We start from the raw sequence: 21,398 nt of genomic DNA, 5'->3' as shown, positions 1-21,398 counted from the left end.
GAAAAAATAAATAAAATAAATAAACTCTATGCTAATGAAAAAGAAAACTCAAATTACTAAAATACAAGATGAATAAGGAAATGTCACAGTGGACATGTCTGAAATATAGAGGATAATTAGAAACTATTTTGAAAATTTATAATCCAATAAAATAGAAAATATCGAAGACATCGACAAATTTCTAGAGACATATGACCTACTCAGACTAAATGAGGAGATCATACACAATTTAAACAGAACAATTTCAAGTAATGAAATAGAAAATGCCGTCAAAAGCCTCCCAACCAAGAAAAGCTCAGGACAAGATGGATTCTTAGCCAAGTTCTACAAGACTTTCAAAGGAGAATTAACATCAATATTCTTTAAAGTATTCCATGAAGTAGAAAAGGACGGAACCCTTCCAAACTCATTCTACGAGGCGAATATCACCCTGATACCAAACCCAGACAATGACTCATCAAGGAAACAAAACTTCGGACTAATATCCCTGATGAACATAGATGCAAAAATTCTCAATAAAATTCTGGCAACTTGCATACAAAAACGTATTTAAAATATAGTGCACCATGATCTAGTGGGGTTCATCCCAGGGATGCCCGGTTGGTTCAACATATGGAAATCAATAAATGTAATTCATCATATTAATAGACTTAAAAACAAGAATCATATAATTATCTCAATAAATGCAGAAAAAGAGTAGACTTTTTTATAGCATGTTAAGTCTGTTTGCAAGTTTGCTAAAAATCCTTTATATATAAATCAATTTGTTAGGGCTTCAGTTGGGATGGGGTGAGTTTGCTAAGAAAGTGTTCCTTCAAACTCTGTAGTTCCAACTCTATCCTTCTTTCTGTCAAAAACTCTCCTACCAAAAAAAGAAAGCTATTCCACTGCACTAGCTCAATTTGAGAGGAGGAGGTAGCAAAGAGCTTTAATGATCACCTGTCAGGCTTTAGTTTAGTAAAATACTTGGTAGAACATTTATGTCCCACTTTCAGAAAGAAGGAAAAATATCATAGTTGAATTCCCAATATGCACTTTTGTTTTTGTTTTTATAATTTTTAAGAATAATTTTCTGTACTGGAAAAAATGATGGTTTCTATGTATATTAATATGGAAATATGTTATTTGGTAAATTTCTTTCATGCTCCCTGTAAATTCTATGAGGGCAAAAACTATATGTGCTTTTATCTCGATCCTTGGGCCTGGTACAGTGTCTGGAGAATTATAGGCACTCAGTCTAGTTGCTGAATGACTAAATGAATAATAGTAATAGCACACTAGATTAGGCACCAAAAAAAATCAAGTTGGGGGTTGGTGGTGCAAGTCAGAGGTAGAGCACTTGCCTAGTATGTGTGTGAGGCTCTGGATTCAGTTCCCAGCACCACAAAAAATAGCAGAAAGCGGTATATTTTGTGAGATGTTACTCTTTAATGTATATTCACATGTACATATCTCTGTATGTGAATACACATGAATGAATGTAGGAAAACATCACGGGGTGATAGAATTATAGGAAAAATCTTTTTTATTTTGCTAAATTTTATTCATTTTTGCTTTAAGTACATGCTGCTTTTATAATCCAGGGAAATATTTTTTAAAAGAGAAAGAGAAAAGTAGAAGATAATAAAGGACACAGAATGGAAAAATAAAGAAGCTGTTAGTATTAGAAGATGGGTTGTTTAACTCTGAAGAGAGAGCTGGGAGGATTTCAAGTGTCAATTTGGGAAGGAATTTGTCATCCCTCTGGCCATTCCACCAGTAAAATACTTATTCTACCTATCTTGGCTGCCTTCAAAGATAAAGAGCTTTCTCTGTTCTGTTTTGTTGTTGTTGTTGTTGTGTTTGTTTTGGTACCCAAAATTGAACCCAGGGGCACTTAACCATTGGGCCACATCCCCAACACTTTTTATATTTTGAGTTGCTTAGGACCTCGTTTAGTTGCTGAGACTGGCTTTGAACTCTTGAGCCTCCTACCTCATCCTCCTGAGCCACTGGGATTAGAGGCATGTGTTACCATGCTCTGCTCCCAGTTCTGTCTTTAAATGGAGAATGGATTTGAGAAATTCTGCAAGGCTGAGAAAGCTCAGGATTACCAGTCTCACACAGACTGTATTCCATCCTCCCCAACCCCTAGCCTGGCCTCAGACACAATGCCCTCACCCTGGAAGTTTCTGTGTACTACTCCACTGGCATGTAGGTTCATCCCCACTGTGTCCAGAACATGGTATATGATGCTGATCCAGGAGTTCTGGGAATTGGCCCTTTTCCAGACTCTTTCTTCCTAGGCCTGTCCCAGGCTTTCTCTCCAACATGTTGTTCTTGATTGATCCTTCTCAAAGTTCCAAGTAGTTTCCAATCTTTTACAACCTTTCTTGTTAGCCCTTTTCACCATCCCTCCCCACAACGGTTCACAAAAAAGTCAACAGTTCACCTCTGTCCCGCCTTGAAGTGTTACCTGTCCCATCTTTCTCTGAGGTCAGCAGGAATAGAGTCTTCCTCTCCTTATAAAATCTCTATTTATTCTTTTAATTGATCACCAAAATGTCACTGATTTCCCCATCCCTTCTGCAAGGCCCTAAGATAACACCCAGGACTGAGGTCTTGACATATGGAGCAAATGGATAAAGAGACAAGTAACTGTCCCCAAATCCTCTTGCTCTCATCTATCTCATGAAAGTTGGGCTGAGGCATGACAGTTGATCCCTTTCTGTTGAGTTAGGCAGCACATGGAGCAGAGCTTCAAGCAGGTTTTCCTGGGGGTTGGTGATGTTTCTTGCAATATCGCTAAAGGAGTAATGAGAGTTGAAATCTAGAACTGCCTGCCCATATTCCCAAAGTACCAAACCTGTGCCAAAGATAAGTGGCAAAGGTAAAAAAGGAACTGCTTCTTGCTTGTAAACCTTGAAAAGATGAGCAAGGCCTTATTGGATGCTGATGCATAAAAACTCTAAAATGTCTCCTTCTCCACGTCTTGAGATCTTGACTTTTATATCAGATGAGGTGAGATAAGGTCCATTGCAGGCTTGGGAATAGGAAGGCCAGGCTCCCTAGACATCAGACAGATGTACAGAAGCCCTCTCATTAAGTCTAGCCCTAATATGACTTCTGGGGATAATCCATGATCTAAAGTGACTTACAAACCAATAGTTTACCATGCTCAAAGGCATGCAGATGGGATTGGATATGAGGATAAGGAAAGAAACACAGACTTTAAATGTCATCACTCTGAAGCTCTTGATTTCCTGGGTTTCTCTTTGTGGCTGCTCCATTAACCCTGGGTTGGGTTTAGCTTTCTGAGAACAGTTGGGAAGTTTGGGTAGAAAGGCAGTCAAGCATCTTCCCCATTTCTAATTTTACATCCATCAGGAGTGAGCTACTGTAACAGTTCCACCCTCTCTCTTACCTGATGAATGAGCATGCAGAGCTATGCTCCTGTATCCGTTAGGGTCTGGCTGTCCATAGCAAGCTTAGGTTTTGCTATCCTATCTACCATGAGGTATCTGATCCCACAGAGAAGTCCTTGGTGACCCTGTGCTTCTTCAGCCATGTGGGAAATCTGGCCAAATCTTGAAGTCCTGTAACAGGAAACCCATTGTCCAAAGGTGTGTGACTTATCACATTCTCTAATGTTAGTTGGCCATAAAGACAATATGACTCTTCATTTGTTCATTCTTTGGCCTCAGAAACTGTGTAGGGAAAAGAGAGTGTTAGGTTCCTTCAGTGCCTAGGAGCTGTAGTTGCGATGGAGAATTTGTTTTGGGTGCTGAAGTGAAGAGGAGCAAAGGAGTTGAAATCCCAGTGGAATCCATTCTCTTTGTACAGAAACCTCTACTTCCAATATTGGATTATGGAGCCTATCCAACAGCTAGAAGATGGATGAGATGACCTCCCTGGGAGGGGGAAGGACCTCACTTCAACAACATCCATACTCTCAGCTGGACTTGTCACAAGAACCCAACCTAGTGGATATAGGAGAAGCCAAGGTTATTGGGTGTCTTTTATTCCCATTACCAAACTTCTGGAAGAGCACCCTCATGCCTGATTTCCCTCCACTTTTGGTTCTTGGTCTGCTCTATATTCCTTGAGTGAAAGGCAAACAACAGAATGTGAAATTCAACACAATTTATTGAGAAGAGGAAGTACAACATAATCATCACCAGAGGATCCTTGGCTCAAGGTACTAAGGGGATAGAGTTGAGTCAGGATGTGATGACTAGACATGGAGAGGGCTCCCTGAGAACCCCACAGTCTGAAGATGTTGACCTTCTAGCTCAAGCTCTGACCCCACTGCCCTGTCCTTCTCAGGTGGTGCTGACATGCGCCACTGACATGCACCCACTGCTGCAGCAGCCACTGACCTCAGACCACCAACTCCTCATGAGAGAGGAAAGTGGTGGAGTGGGAGTAGGCCAGGCTGGATGGCCCAGACAGGCTCAGGTGTTGCTCAGGCTTCAATTGTTGCTGTGCCAAGTCAGGGAATCTTCCAGAGACAGCATCATCCCAAACTATAACTAGATCTCTCTGGCCTAGAAGAGGACTTGGAGGTGGAGATGGAGATGAAGATAGAGATGGAGATGGAGTGGAGATGGAGATAGAGATGGAGATGGAGATGGAAAAGCCCCTTCTCCAGGGGACTTGAGGGAAAGTGTGGTTGAGTCATAGGTACCTGTTGACCCCAGGCAAAGTGTGGGGAGTGATTTGCAGGCTGGGAGGGCAGCAGGCGGGGTTGGAGACTTGGAGAATTGCTGGCTGGAGCTGGCAGGAGAATGGGACACTGGTGCTGCCCCAACTGTCAGAGGTGTAGCCATGGCCTGCAGAGGTCTTGGTGCTTTCAGAGCTGAAGCCCATTCCACTGTGCCCCATGGAACTGCTGTCTCCACAGCCAGTCCACTCCACTGCTCCCACTCTGGTAGACCCTGCTGTTGCTCCTGCCCCTCTGCCACAGGCACTGCTGACCCCTCCACAGCTGCTATCCCTGGAACCACTGCTGCAGCAGCCACTGAACTCACTGAAGCCTCCATGGACACTTCCAGAGTGCTGCTTGTGCTGGTGACATTGTTGACCACCACTAAGGCAGAACAGACTCTCAATACAGGAGAAAGGCCTGGGAAGCTGGATGCCCAGCTATTTCAGACCCACCCCTGCTTAGCTGTGTGACTTTGAAGAAGATGTTCGGCTTCTCTCAGTCCTCTGTTTGCAAACAGTAGTGAGTCTGACTCTCTGGTCCCCTTGTCCATGAACAAGAACCAGAAGTACCCACAGAAATCTCTTGTTCTCCAACCTAGGGGACACCCTACAACCACAAGTTTTGAACTTTGGCCTGAGATGCTGCCAGCTTACATAAGGAGCATAGTGTATGGTCATGGCCAAGACCCTGGCTTCCTAAGGTGCCTCTGTGGGTGAGTCAGGCCCTCTTGCCTAAAGATCAGTCCATGAGAATGTTTCCAGATGCCCATTTTACAACCCAGGAAGGATATTTTTGAATGTGGTGCTTACAAATGCTTACAGTATTCTGACACTCTCCAGTCATCCTGAAAAGGGAGAAGAAATGATTTATTTGAGCAAAAAGTCAATAGCCCAACAACTTGGGGCTCATATCCTTGGGAGCCCTCTTCCCATGTGTCCCACTAGGGATCAAGCTCCTAGGAGAGGAAAGATTATCCCATTCTGTTTCCATGACCTTATCTCCCCAGAAAAGAGGGCTGAGACTTGCAGTATCCCCAACAACCATATTCTATCTTTTCATCTTCCCACCCTCTTTCCCTTAGCCCCAAAGATTTATTCCCAGCAAACTACCAACCCTCACTTGATTAGTTCCACCACTTGATTAGTCCTCATCTCTCACCCCTGCTAAGACCATTTTCAATTTTCCTCTTCCCAGAAGTCTTCCCCATGCAGCCCTAGTGAGACGATGGGGAAGGGCAGTGTAGAACTGACAGTTGTTCAGAGCAGAGAAAATATGAGAGGGGCCATCACCCAATGCATGATAAATTTGATAATGTCCCACCCACACTGCTCCTGTTCAAGAGCTTGTTCTTATTCATGGAGCAGACCTGTCACATATCTGAGCAGACATGGATGTGCTGGTGCACCTTGCCACTGTGTGCTTCTGGTATCAACTACTCCCTCCTCTTTCAGCTCTTAGTACACTTAGCTCATCTTTACTCTCGCTCCTTCCCATAGAGACTTCCCATAGAGACTTTTTTTTCCTCATACTTTGGTCCTACTTCCTCCAACAGACTGGGAGCTTCCTGAAGACTGAGGCTCTGGGTCAGCAGAAATATCCCTGTATTCCCAACCCAACCCTCACAGGTAATATCCACTAAGATTTACCTGCCAATGTATGTTATATGTCAAGAATCTATATGTATCAACCTCTCCCCCATGTAGACTCAGCTTCAGAGATGGGCTTGCAGGACTATCCATACTGAACTGTCCAATATGGTAGCCATTAATCACATGAAGCTGCTTAAATTAATTAAAATTAAATGTAAAATTCAGTTCCTTAGTTGTGCTGGCCACATTTGAAATCTCCAAGTGGATAGTACGGGTACAGAATATTTTTATATTCTAGAAAGTACCCGTGGACAGCCCTGGTCTATAACCTTTGTCATAATCCCAGAGCGCTTTCCCCCACACTTTGCACACAGTGAAGATCAATAGAAGTATGTATTTCAATACTGATGTCCATGATACATTGGAGAATTATATGATAATGACTGATGAAATAGAATGAGACTTCCATTCTTCACTCTTGTTCAGGAGGCTCCTTGCCCATTGTCTGAATTGTTCTCACCTAATCTTGTCCCCTTTCCTTTCACTAAAGGTTATTCTAAAGTTCTATCTGGAGAATACTCACCTGCACTCCTCACCCTCCAGCAGCTTGCAGAAGGTGGCAATCTCCATGTCCAGGGCCAGCTTGACATTCATCAGCTCCTGGTAGTCATGCTGCAGCTGGACCAGGTCATCCTTGGCCTTCTGTAGGACAGCCTGCAAGTCTTGGAGTTTGGCATTAGCATCCTTGAGGGCCAATTCCCCATGCTCCTCAGCTTCTGCAATGAATGCCTTTGGCATTCTGGGGCAAGAGGAGGTAGAAGATGAATTAGCATAGTGACCAGGAAACAAATACCTGATTGTTTACTTTCCCTCATCCAGCATTCCTCCTTCCCCTGCCTTAGAAATCCCAAGGAGCATGCTTTGAAAACAAGTCAGTTTTACAATTGGTTAATTCATTCTTGGCCCATTGAAATCAACTCATGACTCATGGAGAAATAGAACACTGATTTGCTTTCCTAGGCTGGCAAAGGTAGTAATGGTCTGATTAGTTACTGACTTTTTTTTTTCAGGACTGTTAAAACCTCCCTTGCTTAATCACTTTATTCTGAATACAAAGATGCCATCGAGGTTATGTAAGGAATACTATAAGTAGCTCCACAGAAGGCAGAGCCTGCTGAGAACTTAGTATTTAAAGACAATATTGCAATGGAAGATTTGCTGAGTAAACGAAAATGGGCAACCATTTCTCCTTAGGGGGCACTACAAGAAGCCCAGTCTCCAGGAGGAACATCTGGGAGAAGAAAGGCTCCCAGAGACTATGCCATAAGACACCATGAGAGTGTGTGGCAAAGGAGTCCAGATGGTACTTCCTTTTCTCCCCAAAGCTCCAAAAACCTCCAGGATCATCACATCTTTGAGCCTGGACCCCCACCCCCACCCCCTGCTTCTTGATGTCCTCAACGTCTGCCTGCAGCCTCTGGATCATCCTGTTGAGCTCCATGATCTCGCTCTTGGTGCCCTTCAGGTAATTCCCATGCCAGCCAGCTGTGCTCTGCAGCTCCCCAAAGTGACAGAGAAGAAAGTGATAATGTAGCCTTACAACATCTTGTCATACTCTTGATGACAGTCATAGGGACCTAAAACTAGAGTTTGGGAATGGGTGGGGGTTCCCACCTTGGTCTGGTTTAGTCTGCGGCCAACGCAGACAGGAACGATTCGGTCACGCAGGAAAATCCTCAGAGAGTTTAAATTAAAGACACAGACACACAGTTATCTTTAAACCAACTCCAGGACGGCTCCTCGAACCCTCAGCCTCAAGCTCCCCACGGGGCAGCGAGGTTTCACTGAAGAAGCTATCAAGAGAGCGAGCACTCTAGGGAGAGGGCTTTTACTGGGGAACAAAGAATTCTGGGGAAAATCCCATCCAATGAAGGTCAAAGGGGGCAGTGTTGCAAGGTCAGGTGCCATGATTGGATCTTTGGGGCAGTGGTGAGACATGCCTCCACACAGACAAGCCCTCAAACCCAAAAAGGGTGGGGAAAGCTCTGCCATGTTAAAAGTGACTGAGTGCCTCACACCCAGCCAGGGAGGAAACTCAGTCACGTGTAAGATGGTCTGCCACAGTCTGGTACAGGGCCTCAGCCTCAGCCTTGTACCTCTGGGCAATCTTGTACTGGGTGCAGACCTCAACAATGAGGCTGTCCAGGTCCAATTTGCAGTTCTTGTCCATGGAGAGGACCACAGACATGTCACTGACATGGCTGTGCATCTGGGACAGCTCCTGCAGGGAACATGAATGAACCCTGACCCCAGAGGATGCTAGGAGTCCCCTACCAACAGAGATACCCCAAAGATGGAGATAGGGGGTGGGACAGCTAGAAAAATAAGCTTATATTTCAGGTTGGACTATAATAAAGGATGCCAGACAACAAGGCTAAAACAAAAAGACAATGTGTAAATAGAGTCAGGTTGTCAGCCTGAAAGCATCAGCCAGCAAACCTTGCTGGATGGGTCTGCGTGGGATCACAGTAAGGAGGAGTGTTATGAAGAATCTGGCTGCGATACTGGACCAGAGCCAGAGGGAAGGTGTAGAGTAAAAAGGGCTGAGATGGAGAGAGGCCTTGGACCACGACCATGGGCAGGTCCGTGCAGGTGGGAACAGCAAAGTTAACATTTCCTGGTTGGAACAACCAATAAAAAAAAAAAGAAAAGAAAGAAACAAAGCTGAGTTCTGAGCCCTGTAGCAGGTTTTGGTAGTGTGTCCTGCCCCTGGGCCATCCTCCAGAGTTATCACAGGGAAGATGACAACAGGCTGTCTCTGGAGCTTAGCACGGTTTCACAGAGGGTTGTGGGGAAGTTGACTTCCTCTGTCAGGCAGCCCACGTTAGCTCCTTCTGGTTCATGTAAGCTGCATCCATGTCCTGAAAGAAAGAGTCGGAAACCTGAGGACTGACCCGGTCCCCTCCCACCCTCCGTGCTTTCCAAGCCCTCGTCTCTCTTCCTCGTTCCAAGTATGACTTCTCAGCTTCCCTTTTAAAAGAAAGAAAATCAAAGTCGGTTTTTTTTCCTTTCAATTGCTTTGACCAGTGAAACCTAATGTTGTAACAAAATACAAACTACATTAGCCGATTAGAGTAACCATCTAGTTTTAGGATAGAAAAATCATATTTACCTAGCATGTGTGTGATTTGGGTTATATGGTGTGCCAAAAACCCAGTCTCCTGAATAAAAATGGATATTTTAACTACTTCATCTTTATAACGACTAGCTTAATTAAGCTATAGTTGATTGTGGTTATTAATATCCCTCAGGGTACACATGCACTTTTAGTTCACATTACTAACCAGCTCATTAGTCACAGTGGATACGAAATTGTCCTCCCCACCAGCAATGTACTCAGAGCAGCTTCCTTAATCAAATATTTCTAAAAATGTAATGAAAAATGTAAGCCCTGCCCACAACAGAGGGGGAAGCAGGAAGCCCGAATCTGGTCCTCCCATTTGCCTACCTTCTTTTTTTTAATATATTTATTTTAATTAGGTATCTAAGACAGCAGAAAGAATTTTTGAATGTCATTTGGACAGTGACGTTTCAGAAGTGAAAAAAAGAAATAAGTGTCTCACACACTCATGCAGAATCTCCTCCTCCAGCGACAGAACCTGCTTCACGCACATGCAACCTGTGCAGTTATACAAGACCTGGGATTCAGAAGCTCCTCATGCTGGCTTTAATGCCCTGCTGGCGCCATCTTGAAATTCTTAATCATTTTTTAACAAGGATCCTGCACTATCATTTTTCACTGAGTCCTGAAACTCCTGCCTGAAGACCTCTCAGAGTGCAGGGTGTTGCCTTACCCTCTCCAACTCCAGGGATAAGCTGAGGCGTGAGCAGTTAAGGAAGACATCAAGGAGCCCAGTCACTTACCCGAGTTTGTTGATCAACTTCACAGAGCCACAGTATATACACAGGGAACCCATAGAGATGATTCTCCCCACCAGGTGTTTCTGCCTCTGTTTGCTCTGTTTCTATTTTCCTTAATTAGGTAGCTTCTTGTAGGAATTTAGGATACAAATAAATCCATGTCTTCTGAATGCCCCAGGGCCATGGACTCTTGCCTGTTAAGGACTAAAATTTCCCACCATAAGGATGGATTTTGAGAAGACTAAAGAACAGGAACCATTATACGAGCAAAGAGGTTTCTGAGAAATTTAGATGTGAGTGCCTCTGGATCCCCAGATCCCAGCATAGAACCTGCAAACAATGAGTGGCCATGAACTTGTGTGGCATAGTTGGAACGGAGCCTCCCCAGAACAGCTGTACTCATCCCTGTGGGTCCTGACCCCTGGGGATGTCTGGAGCTCTCCCCCTTGAGAGGCCCAGTTGAGCGCCCACAGACCTCAGGATGTGAAACTCACAGACCAGAGGGCGTGAACTACAACTTGAAACACGCAGGAGGCGTGACACTGCAGAAGCGGGACAGGATACATTGAAATTGGATAGACACATTGAAAGAGTGCTTTACAGAAGGCAGCCCGAGACCATCCATGTAGAATTCCCAGGAACAAGGGAGTACTCAGATCCCTGGGCCTGTCCCACACCTACTGATTCAGATGATCAAGAACTAGAACTCAAGACAAAGAACTAGGACATTTTGGGCAAACTTCCAAGGTGATTCCTATGTACAGTAAAGTGTAGTAAAGTGTACTAAAATGCCCTAAATTCTGGGAAGACTTTTTTGTCCATCTGAGCTGGTATAGAAGGGGACCTGCTGGAGAACGAAAAATATATAATAATAAGGCACATAGGAGTGTCAGTCCCCACCCTGTCACCCCGTTTCGCTTGGTCATGCTTCACTGGATATACCCATCCAAGAGCATTGACTGAAGGTGCAGTCAGGAACAGCTGACATGCCAAATTAGGAGCACACGCCCCTGCTAAGCCCAAAAAGGAGAAACTCCGCCACCGGGGCCCTTACTTCTTTTTAAAGTCTTCCACCAGATGCTGCATGTTCTTCAGGTCTCCCTCCAGGCTCCCCTCTCCCCCGGAAACAAATCCAACTGCTTGTGCAGGAAGCTGATGTGGGATTCAAAGAAAGGTGCCAGACTGTGGGGGCCCAAGCCAGAGATTATGCTCTGCTGCTGGAGCAATTCCCACTTGCCCTCCAGGACCTTGTTTTGCTGTTCCAGGACTCTCACCTGCACCAGAGGAAAAGGCAAAGAACCCCTTGAGTTGAACAAGCGGGGCCACCACTCCAAATGGTAGAAATGGGGGGCCTGGGAATGCGGCTCAGTGGTAGAATGCTTGCCTTCTATGCATGAGGCCCTGGATTCAATCCACAGCAATGCCAAAAGCAAAAAACAAAGGGTGGAAATGTGGAGAATGGACCCAGTTTTTTTGTTTGATTGGTTGGTTTCGTTTCGTTTCGTTTGTTTTTTGCTTGTTTTTTGCTTGTTTTGTTTTTAGTCCTGGGGATTTAACCCAGGGGTGCTTTACTACTGAGCCACATCCTCAGCCCTTTTTATTTTTTATTTTGAGACAGGGTCTCACTAAGTTGCTTAGGACCTCATTAAATTGATGAGGCAGTTCTCAAACTTGCGATCCTCCCGTCTCATCCTCCTGAGTGGACCCAGTTCTTGAATCCACAATTGCCTTTGTGCTTTGGAATTTGGGAAGGATGAGGATTAGAAATGGGAGAGCTAGAATTTGCTGAGCACTTACACTGTGCCCGCTATTTTCACATGTCTCATTAACCCTCACAACCACCTATAAATGAGACGTTATAATCCCCGTTCTGTGGATAAGGAAACTGAAGCTCAAAGAGCTTAAGTTGCCAAAAAAAAAAAAAAAACAAAAAAAAAACTGGATACTAAGGGCCAGACCCAGAACTTCCCTGGGTCTACTGGGATCCTTCAAAACACAGCTAAAGATCAACATGAATAAACTTACTTTAATTGTCTTGTAGTTGTAAGCTTCTTGGACCACTATAGAGAAAATGTGGTTGATGAAGTCTCACTTTTCCTTAGAAGTTTCACACAGCTGTCCTTCTCTGGAGAGTTGAGCACAGTATGACCAAAAGCGGACCAATTGCCAATACTCCTCACCGAAAGGTAGCCCCAAAATTCATATCCATGCAAATTTCGTTATCAGTTGGTTGGGAATATTAAGCAATTGCTTTTCAAAAGGAATCGAAAGGGGCTGGGGATGTGGCTCAAGCGGTAGCGCGCTCGCCTGGCATGCGTGCGGCCCGGGTTCGATCCTCAGCACCACATACCAACAAAGATGTTGTGTCCGCCGAGAACTAAAAAATAAATATTAAAAATTCTCTCTCTCTCTTCCTCTCTTTCTCCTCTCTCACTCTCTCTTTAAAAAAAAAAAAAAAAGGAATCGAAAGTAAACTGTCCTGATTTGGTAGCTCAAATCTCATTCTTCAAAAAACTAAGAGCATGTTAGGAGCCTGTCCTCATTCCTGCTCAACTTACTCCTACAGGGAATTAGGACCAGGAATTCTTTCCCCTGTTTCACATCTAGAAAAACAGCCAAAAGAGTAAAAGAGGCCTGCTCCCTGTCCTGGAAGGAGCAAGGCCAAGAGCCAGGTACCCTGCCCCCAAGTCTGGCAGGTCCCTGGCATCTTCCCACACTGACCCCCAAGGCAGCCCAACCCTCCACTCTGGGCTTTGCCTCACCTGGTCAATGAAGGAGGTGAACTTGTTGTTGAAAGTCTTGATCTGCTCACGCTCCTGGGCCTTCCCTTCCCCAATTTGGGGGTCAGTCTCCACATTGAGGGGCTGCAGGAAGCTCTGGTTAACAGTTACTTCCTGGATTCCTCCAGAGAAGCTTCCAGGGCCAAAGTCACCAAGACCCAAAACCTCCAGCTGCCCCAAAATTACCAGCTCCCCCAAACTCACCTCCCATTCCTCTGCCACCACCAAACCTCCTCCATATCCACCCCCAAAGCTACCTCTATAGCCACCACCCAAGCCACTGGCACAGATGCTACATCCTCCACCAAAGCGATCAGCCCTTGAGTCCCCAGCTGCCACACTGAAGGAGATACTCTTGTTGCCACCTAGGTTGTAGAGGCTACGACTGCCAAAGCCACCTGCTGCACCCCGGAACCCAGAGGCCCCACCACCGGCTGCCCTGGAGCGAGCCACACCGCTCATCCTGCTGCTGCCGGACACCACGGCCGAGTGGCCGGAGAAGCCCTGGCTCCCGCTGCTGAAGGATTCTTACCGGCTTGTCTGCTCATGGCGAGGAGCTTAGACATGAGCTAGAGATCACTTATCAAGAGCTAAGGTGTGAACACAGAGGCTGAGCACAGGGGACACTGGCTTTTATACTCCAAGCCATTTGGCCTGTCAGAAGGAGAAGCAAGAGCTTAGCTGAGAGTCTTTCTGGGTTTGGTTTGCCTTGCAGGAGACAAGCTACTTCTTAGTTCCCAACACACCTCAGATATAATCCCTGGACTAAAATGGCTTTGCTTTCTTAGCTTAATCACCCAAACTTGCCTCTGTTGACAAAAGATGGAGACCTTTGTCCGCCCTTCCTGGGATTTCTTCAGGGAATCCAAGCAGCGCCAAATCCAGCAGGATTAACTGGCCTTTGACCCCAGGAGTTAGGGGCCACAAGGATAAGGACCAAGGAGCTGAGTCCTCCTCTAGATGGGCTGGTCCCTCCTTGTGATGCCAGAGGGCCCACGAGCTCTGGAAATAGCTGAGCTGTTTTTGCCTTTGGGCATTCTCTCCGGTGGCATGCTACCTGTGCCAACTCTTCAGAGAGGGCCTTAAGTGAGGCAGAGGGTGAGAGGCACACTGACCCCATGGGCTCCACTCTGTCACTACTCAACCAAGGGCATCCATCTAAGCAGGCCTGGAGTTGGAGCTTAGAACTGCTTCTTACGAGAAAGAAACTAAAGAGGAGCCAACATGTCCAGCCCCTGGGGAATGGGAGGCATAGAAAGAGGAGGGGGCATGTGCAGGGAAGACCAAGTCCTATGATTTTTAGATCTGGCAACAAGAGGGGACAGAATGTGGGGACGCTTCGGATGACTGGAAGAGTCAGTTCAAGGACCCCCACTTGTCTTTGAGTGACAGAGTGTGTCGTGTTAAAGTCCCAACTCAGATCTAAAAGGTATGATCTCCTCCCCACTCTACCTCCTGGTCTGGGTCAGGAACCCTTTCTGTTCTCCCAACACACCCTGTACGGTTCCTGTCATTGTCCCACTCACTGGTCACCGCCCTTCTAGGTCCTCAAGGAAAGGGATGGAATCCCACCTGTTCTCACTGTCCAGCTCCTACCTTAGAGCAAGCACACCAAGGACATGTCCACTGAAAATGACTCTTGGCTAAGAACATAAATATCTAGGCCCCGCCAGGAATGGTGGTGCACCCCTGTAATCCCAGTGACTCCAGAGGCTGAAACAGGAGGATTGCCATGTTCAAGGCCAGCCTGGGCAATTGAGGCAGAATTGCAAATGTAAAGCCAGCCTCAGAAACTTAGCAAGGCTCTAAGCACCTTAGCGAGACCCTGTCTCAAAATAAAAAAGTAAAAAAGGGCTGAGGATGGATGAAGCTCAGTGGTAAAGTGCCCCTGGGTTCAATCCTCAGTACCCCCACCCCAAAAAAAGAAAAAAAAACCTAGGCCCACTTCCTAGCCCAATCTCATGAATGAAAATCTGCAAATAAAAAGCTTGGTGAAGGGGTCTGTATTTCTTTATATATACACATATACATACATGCATATATTTATACACACACACACACACACACACACATATATATACATACATTTATATATATAAAGAAATACAGACCCCTCCACCAAGCTCTTTATTTGCAAACTTTATATATAACATATGTGTGTATATATATATATATATATATATAATTTATATATATATAATTTATATATATAATTTATATATATACAACTTATATACATACAATTTATATATAACTTATATATAAAATTTATATATATATAATTTATATATATACAACTTATATGCATACAATTTATATATAACTTATATATAAAATTTTTTTAATTTATATATGTATAAAATTTTTAGTTGAATATGGACACAATACCTTTATTTAATTAATTTATTTTTTTATGTGGCTTATTTTCATATGCATGTATTATGTATTATATGTGTGTGTGTGTGTGTATATATATATATGTATTTTTCTATTCTATATATATAAAGAAATACAGACCCCTCCACCAAGCTCTTTATTTGCACTATATATATATATATATATATATATATATATACACACACACATATATGTATGTATACTTATATAAAATTTATACATATAACTTATATATATAATTTTTAATATATATATGTACTTTTTAGTTGTAGATGGACACAAAACTTTTATTTAATTAGTTTATTTATTTTTATGTGATGCCTCACTTGTGCTAGGCAAGCACTCCACCAGTGCACTACAACCCCAGCCCAGGTCTGTATTTCTTAACAAACCCTCTGGATAACCCTTAGGATCCAGGAAGTTGGAAAGCCCTTGTCTAGACCATAGATGTTCCCTCTGGGACAGGGAGTGGGAGATGGAGGACCCTTGATGGAAGAACTCGCACACAGTTCTTCTGACTTCTGGGAGCTCAGCCGTCCCCCATCCCCACACCACGCCCTCCATGCCCAGCCCCACCACACATGGCAAGAGCAAACTCCACTTGCTGAGTCCATGTGAGATTTCACACAGCATGACAAGAGTAGGAGGGAGCCTCCGATTCTAGACTCCCCACACAACAGATGGCTGTCTATCTTCAGAATTCCAGTCAAGGTAGTAGCTAGGATAGGTCCTTCTGTGATAGTTTCCAGACAAGCCAGGCTAAGCAGAGGATTGAAGAGCTGAGAACTGTGAAGGAATGGAGTCAAGGAGTTTCAAGTGCTCAGGAGCTTATTCTCAGTTCTCTGGTCTGCAGCTTGCCTGTGACCTGTCCACCTGGTTGGACCCTGCTTACCACTTACTGGCTCTTTGTCCTTGGACAAGTTTTCTTAACTTTTATGTGTCCAGTTTTATCAACTGTAAAATGGGGCTAATAATAATAGGTACTTCCTGATTGTAGTGAACATTAAACAAGTTAAATAAATATAAAAATAAAATGCTAGTAAAGAACTTGACACAGTAAATATGTGAGATTAGCTACTGGTGGTACTCTCTCTGGGGACATGGAAGAAATAAGTTATGCTCGGCCCTGGCTGCTCTCAAGATGACTTTGTAACCCTAAGGATAGTAGGAAAGGAAGCTGAGCATGAGTGGAGGGAAAGAAAGGCAACTGGAATAGTAGGTTGGACTCAGGCCGGGTAACCTTGGCCATGATTTAGCACATTAAGTCTGTGTTCCAATCTGTTAACCCTTTTCTATCTCACTGGTTTGTCATGAACTTTGCAGAATGCATGTAAGTGAAAGTCCTTTGAAATTATTTTAAATGCCACATAAGGGTAAGGTAACTGTGGTCTAACAGGAAGCCTGTCATGGAATTGAGAAGACCTGGTCTCAAATCCCACATCCACTTCTCACCACATGATAACCTTGGACAAGGTACTTGACTTCTACTCTCTTTCCTTATTTGTAAAAGGAGACATCCACCTTCTTCACGGTTGCTCTGCAAGGTAAACACGTAGTGTCCAGCAACAAATGTTTGGATTTTTAAATCAACATTATCATCCATAGTCAATGCACAAGGAAGATTCTGTGCCAGGTTTTTCTTAGAAACATTTACTCCCACCCATTAATTAGGATGTCAGTCCTTCCTGGTGAGGTCTTTACTCATATTCTTTGGAATTCCTTTCAAAGCAGATCAAATGACCTCTCTGGGAAGAAAACTGAGCCAGGCTCAGCTGAAGCCCCACGTGAGAGCCCATGGACTCGGTGTCTCCAATTCCTTCCCCCTTCCTGGGTTCCAATGCCAAGGCAGCCTCTGGCAGCCTCCTAAGTGTGCCTCAATGCTACCACCCTGGCATGTATGGGAAGAATGTGAAAAAGAGAGGTGATGGAAACACCACTAAAATGTGTGTGTCTGGGTTCAGTTCCCCTCATTCATGTCCCTGAGCCTGCCAAAGCATCACCTTACCTAGCAAGTTGCTATTGTTTTCTCAGCAGTTGAATAAATCTGTCATTGGCAATATTATCTTTATTCACTGAAGGAGATAGTAGAGGAGAACTTCCCAGAGCTGCTCAAATTTAACAATGTATTTTTCTATCTTTATTGGTGGGGAGGAGTGGGGGGAGGTTCCAGGGATTGATCAGATTCCCAACCCTATTTTGTATTTTGTTTAGAGAGAGGGTCTCACTGAGTTCTTAGTGCCTCACTTTTGCTGAGGTTGGCTTTGAACTCATCATCCTCCTGCCTCAGCCTCCCAAGCTGCTGGGATTACAGATGTGCACCACCAAGCCCAGCACATCTTTCTATCTTAACCCCTAGTGCCATGCTGTTGAATACACTTGGGGAAACACCAGTCCAGCTACCCTTTAAGGGTGGGTGAGAACGGCTCATAGACCAGCCTCATGGTAAGAAGAGCTGCTCATCCCTGCAGAAGAAATAGCTCAAGTAAGACAGCAGGAATCTGAGAGCAGACCGAGGCCTGAGGTTGAAGAAACAGGGAGAAGGTCCCTGGAACGCTATAAAATGGACAGGTTCTCTGAGGACCAACTCCCCTCCCTGTGTATTTCTTACCATATCTGGAAAGTCACATATCTTGCTGGGACTTTCCAGAAGCCATGCTTGATTTTCTGGAACGCACATAACTGCATCTCCTCCCTCTCTTCCCTTGTCACTTAATGGAGTGGAAAACATGGAGATCTTGGAGGTGGGCAGAGTCCCCTCCTTCCTACTCTCCAGCTGCATGCCATCTGGGCCTAAAGTTTCCATTCAGCAAATTGGAGTTAGCATAACCTCCTCTTAGGACTCGCAGTAGGGGCTGTCAGAAGTAATGTTAGAAAACCTTTACGAATGTCTGGGGGATAGCTCAGTGGTGGAGCACTTGCCTACATGCACAAGGCCCTGGGTTCAATCTTGAGCACTGGAAAAGAAAGAGAGAAAGAGAGAGAGACAGACAGAGAGAGACAGAGAGAGAGAGAATGCTCTTACACAGGACATGTGTCCGGCACTTGCCCTTGTGATGGAAATGTCAATGTACAAAGCCTTCTTGGGAAGTGTCAGTTTGAAGCCAAAGAGGAGGAAGGAATTCTGCAGGGTAGCCCAGTCTAAGTCAATGCAATATTGAAATCTGTGACAATTTTTGCAATAAGTTGCAAGGGATCATGGTATTTGCATTGGGAGCAACATGCCTCCCTGCCTAGCCAAGCCAGTTTCCTGCTGTAGGGGCTCATGGATAATGCAATCCAGCAAGTAATAAATATTTGTTGAGTACTGCATATGTCACAAAAGTTTGAGGATAATATTTTAGTGAAAACAATTTTCCAGGGGCTGGGGTGGTGACTCCAAGCACTTGCATAGCACACATGAGGCGCTGGGTTCAATCCTCAGCACCACATAAAAATAAATAAATAAAACAAATCTGTGTCTGTCTGCAGCTAAAAATATTTTTAAAAAAAGAAAAGAATTTTGCCTCTTCAAATCCTTTCTCCTTTCACCTGTGAAAATATTGTAAAAATAGCATTGCTTAAGTGTACATCTTCAGTGCAACGCTGACTTAGGCTGCTTACAGGTATCCTTTCTATTTGTCATAAAAATTCTTCAAAGTCAGAATTTTCATTCACCTTTTACAGATGAGGACATGAGGTTAATTAACTTGTCCAAGTCAATCAACTTACCGAGTCAAGATTTTAATTAGATTACCCAACTCCAAAGGTTGTCATAAATTCATAGGACCTTTTTATTTCTGTGTGGATATTAGCAAGTCAAAAGACATCGCCCCAGAACAAGAAGTCCACTTTGACATTTAAAGAACCCACCCAGAGAATGTGGTGGTTAGATCTGCCTTGAAACATCAACTAGTGCAGATGAAAATGTTTGAAACCTTACGAATGCCTCTCTAGCATCAAAGAGAAACACCCTTGGTTGTTGAGTCATCTCCCCACTTCAATCTCTCTGGCTTCTCCAGCTGGATATGGAAAATTCTCTAGAGTTGAAGGTGGACCTGCCCACCTGCTTAGGGCCTTCCCTGTGGAAACCTCTCCTGTGGACACAGGAACCTTAGGTTTGGTTGGTGGCTCCTCCATACTCCAGAAAGTTGTTAGCGTCACTTGCCAGAGCTGCAGAGCATACCAAAGAGGAGCACCCAGAGGCCAGGAAGATCTGGCCCCACTTGGCAGCATAGCACAGTGATTAAGCTCGTGGGCTTTGGATTTGAGACCCAGATCTGCCACTTCCACTCAAGTATGTCACTCTGCCTCTCTAAGCCCCAGTGTCCTCAACTGAAAAAATGAGGGGTAATTATTACCTGCCTCCCATGGCAGCTGTAAGGATTAACTGAGATGACATGCAAGATGCCCAGTGTATGACTTACACCAGGAACAGAAGTTAGTTTTTTTAATCTTGTTGTTTTTGTTAAATACAACAGGCACCAATTGCATCCAGGAGTCCGCCCTCCTCTCTTCAAAATCTCAGGAGCACAGTGAGGTCCACAGTTCCAGGCTCTGGGCTACTGGTGAAGGAGCATAAAGATGAGTAAGGAGCCCCTGTCCCTTCAAGCAACTTCCATTCTGGTGTGGAGAGCAGACACTGAGACTTGTCATTTTAATAGAACATGGCATGTAAGAGAAAGGTCTAAGAAAATCCTGTAGGAGCACAGACAGGCAACCAGCACGATATGGGATCTGGGAGATTTCAAAAGGCAGCGCCCAAGTGACTACCAAGGATACATGAGTGGCCAAAGCGGGAGTGAGCATTCCCAGAAAAGGGAACAGAGTGACAAAGGTGCAGGTTTATACCAGAACTGCAAGCCCTTCACAGGTCACAGCACAGGCTTGAAAATCCCTAAATAAAGCCACACTGTTTACCTGGCTTGTTTCCTATGGCTTTGGTCCAAAATAAAAGTCATTTTCATCTTAAAACAAACTCCCAGGAGTGGTGACATATGCCTATAATTCTAGCAACTCAAGAGGTTAAGACAGGAGGATCTCAAGTTCAAGACCAGAATGGACAACTTAGCAGACCCTGTCTCAGTATAAAAAAAAATAATAAGGACTGGAGCTAGAGCACTCCTGAGCTCACTCTCTAATACCAACAAAAAGATAAGGAGAAAGAAAGAAAGAGAAAAATAGGGAGGGAAGGAGAGAGGGGGGGGAAGGAAGGAAGGAAGGAAGGAAGGAAGGAAGGAAGGAAGAAAAAACTTCTTTCAAATACAGAAGGGTCTCTATCAACTTCACTATAACAATGTCACTCCAGCTAGTGACCCTCTCCCAGGGAGAGGGTGACTGCAAAACCCTCTTGCTTGGGTGCAGGTTTTCCAACAGTAGCATTGCTGACGTCTCCAGATGGCTATTTATTTGTTGACCTGCACACTGTAGGATGTTCAGTATCATTCAGGCTTCTGTCCTCTAGATGCCAGCAGCCCCCCTCCAGTTCTGACAACCAAAAATGTCACCAGACATTGCCATGTAATCCCTGGAGGTAGAATCATTTCCATTGAGAACCACAGCTTTATGGCCACCTACAGCCAACTTTTCCTGCCCCCTTGTTCTCAGGGGGTTTATGGAGCTGTCAACATTCTCTCATGTCACCATGGATTCCAAGGGTATCTGGAAAACCTCCACTGGTAGTTTCCTAGGAGACCTGCTTTACCTCCAGCCTTCACCTGGGCTGAAGGGTTGGTAGCAATTAGCTTGCTGTCAGGCATGAGAGATGTGTGTTCTGTACTTTGTCTGCCAAAAGGGCTTATAAGGGATGCAGACAAAAAAGTTAGACAAAATATGGGAAAGAGTATTTTCAGAATTGAGTTTTTCTCAGTCATCCCAAGAGTATTTCGAGGTGTTTGTGTGTCTGGCCTTTGTCAGCAGAGAGAATACACTTGGGCTGAAGTGCTGAGAAGGCAAAGAAGAGGTGGCCCAAGTCCCAGAAGATATTTCAGATGATTAGCTGACAAAATCTCCATCCAACTCCAGACAAAACAGAGAGGAGTCATGTAG

The 21,398-nt window shown here is 44.6% G+C and overlaps 1 protein-coding gene across 1 annotated transcript; it reads right to left on the bottom strand.

Moving 5' to 3' along the window:
* Positions 1 to 4,575: 4,575 nt before the first annotated feature.
* On the bottom strand, positions 4,576 to 21,109 carry LOC101959236 (keratin, type II cytoskeletal 2 oral). Its single transcript, XM_078015846.1, is given in 15 exon segments — positions 4,576 to 5,036; positions 5,039 to 5,068; positions 5,497 to 5,531; positions 6,860 to 7,065; positions 7,703 to 7,847; positions 8,400 to 8,557; positions 9,109 to 9,161; positions 9,164 to 9,197; positions 10,131 to 10,152; positions 11,252 to 11,327; positions 11,330 to 11,471; positions 12,960 to 13,131; positions 13,133 to 13,227; positions 13,230 to 13,504; positions 21,055 to 21,109. Coding segments are annotated over 15 exon segments (1,878 nt in total). The 3' UTR covers positions 4,576 to 4,656.
* Positions 21,110 to 21,398: the final 289 nt, after the last annotated feature.

The sequence above is a fragment of the Ictidomys tridecemlineatus genome, chromosome 6 (genome assembly GCF_052094955.1).
Source record: "Ictidomys tridecemlineatus isolate mIctTri1 chromosome 6, mIctTri1.hap1, whole genome shotgun sequence".
Lineage (NCBI taxonomy): Eukaryota > Metazoa > Chordata > Mammalia > Rodentia > Sciuridae > Ictidomys > Ictidomys tridecemlineatus.
This window is presented reverse-complemented; position numbering and strand designations above follow the sequence as displayed.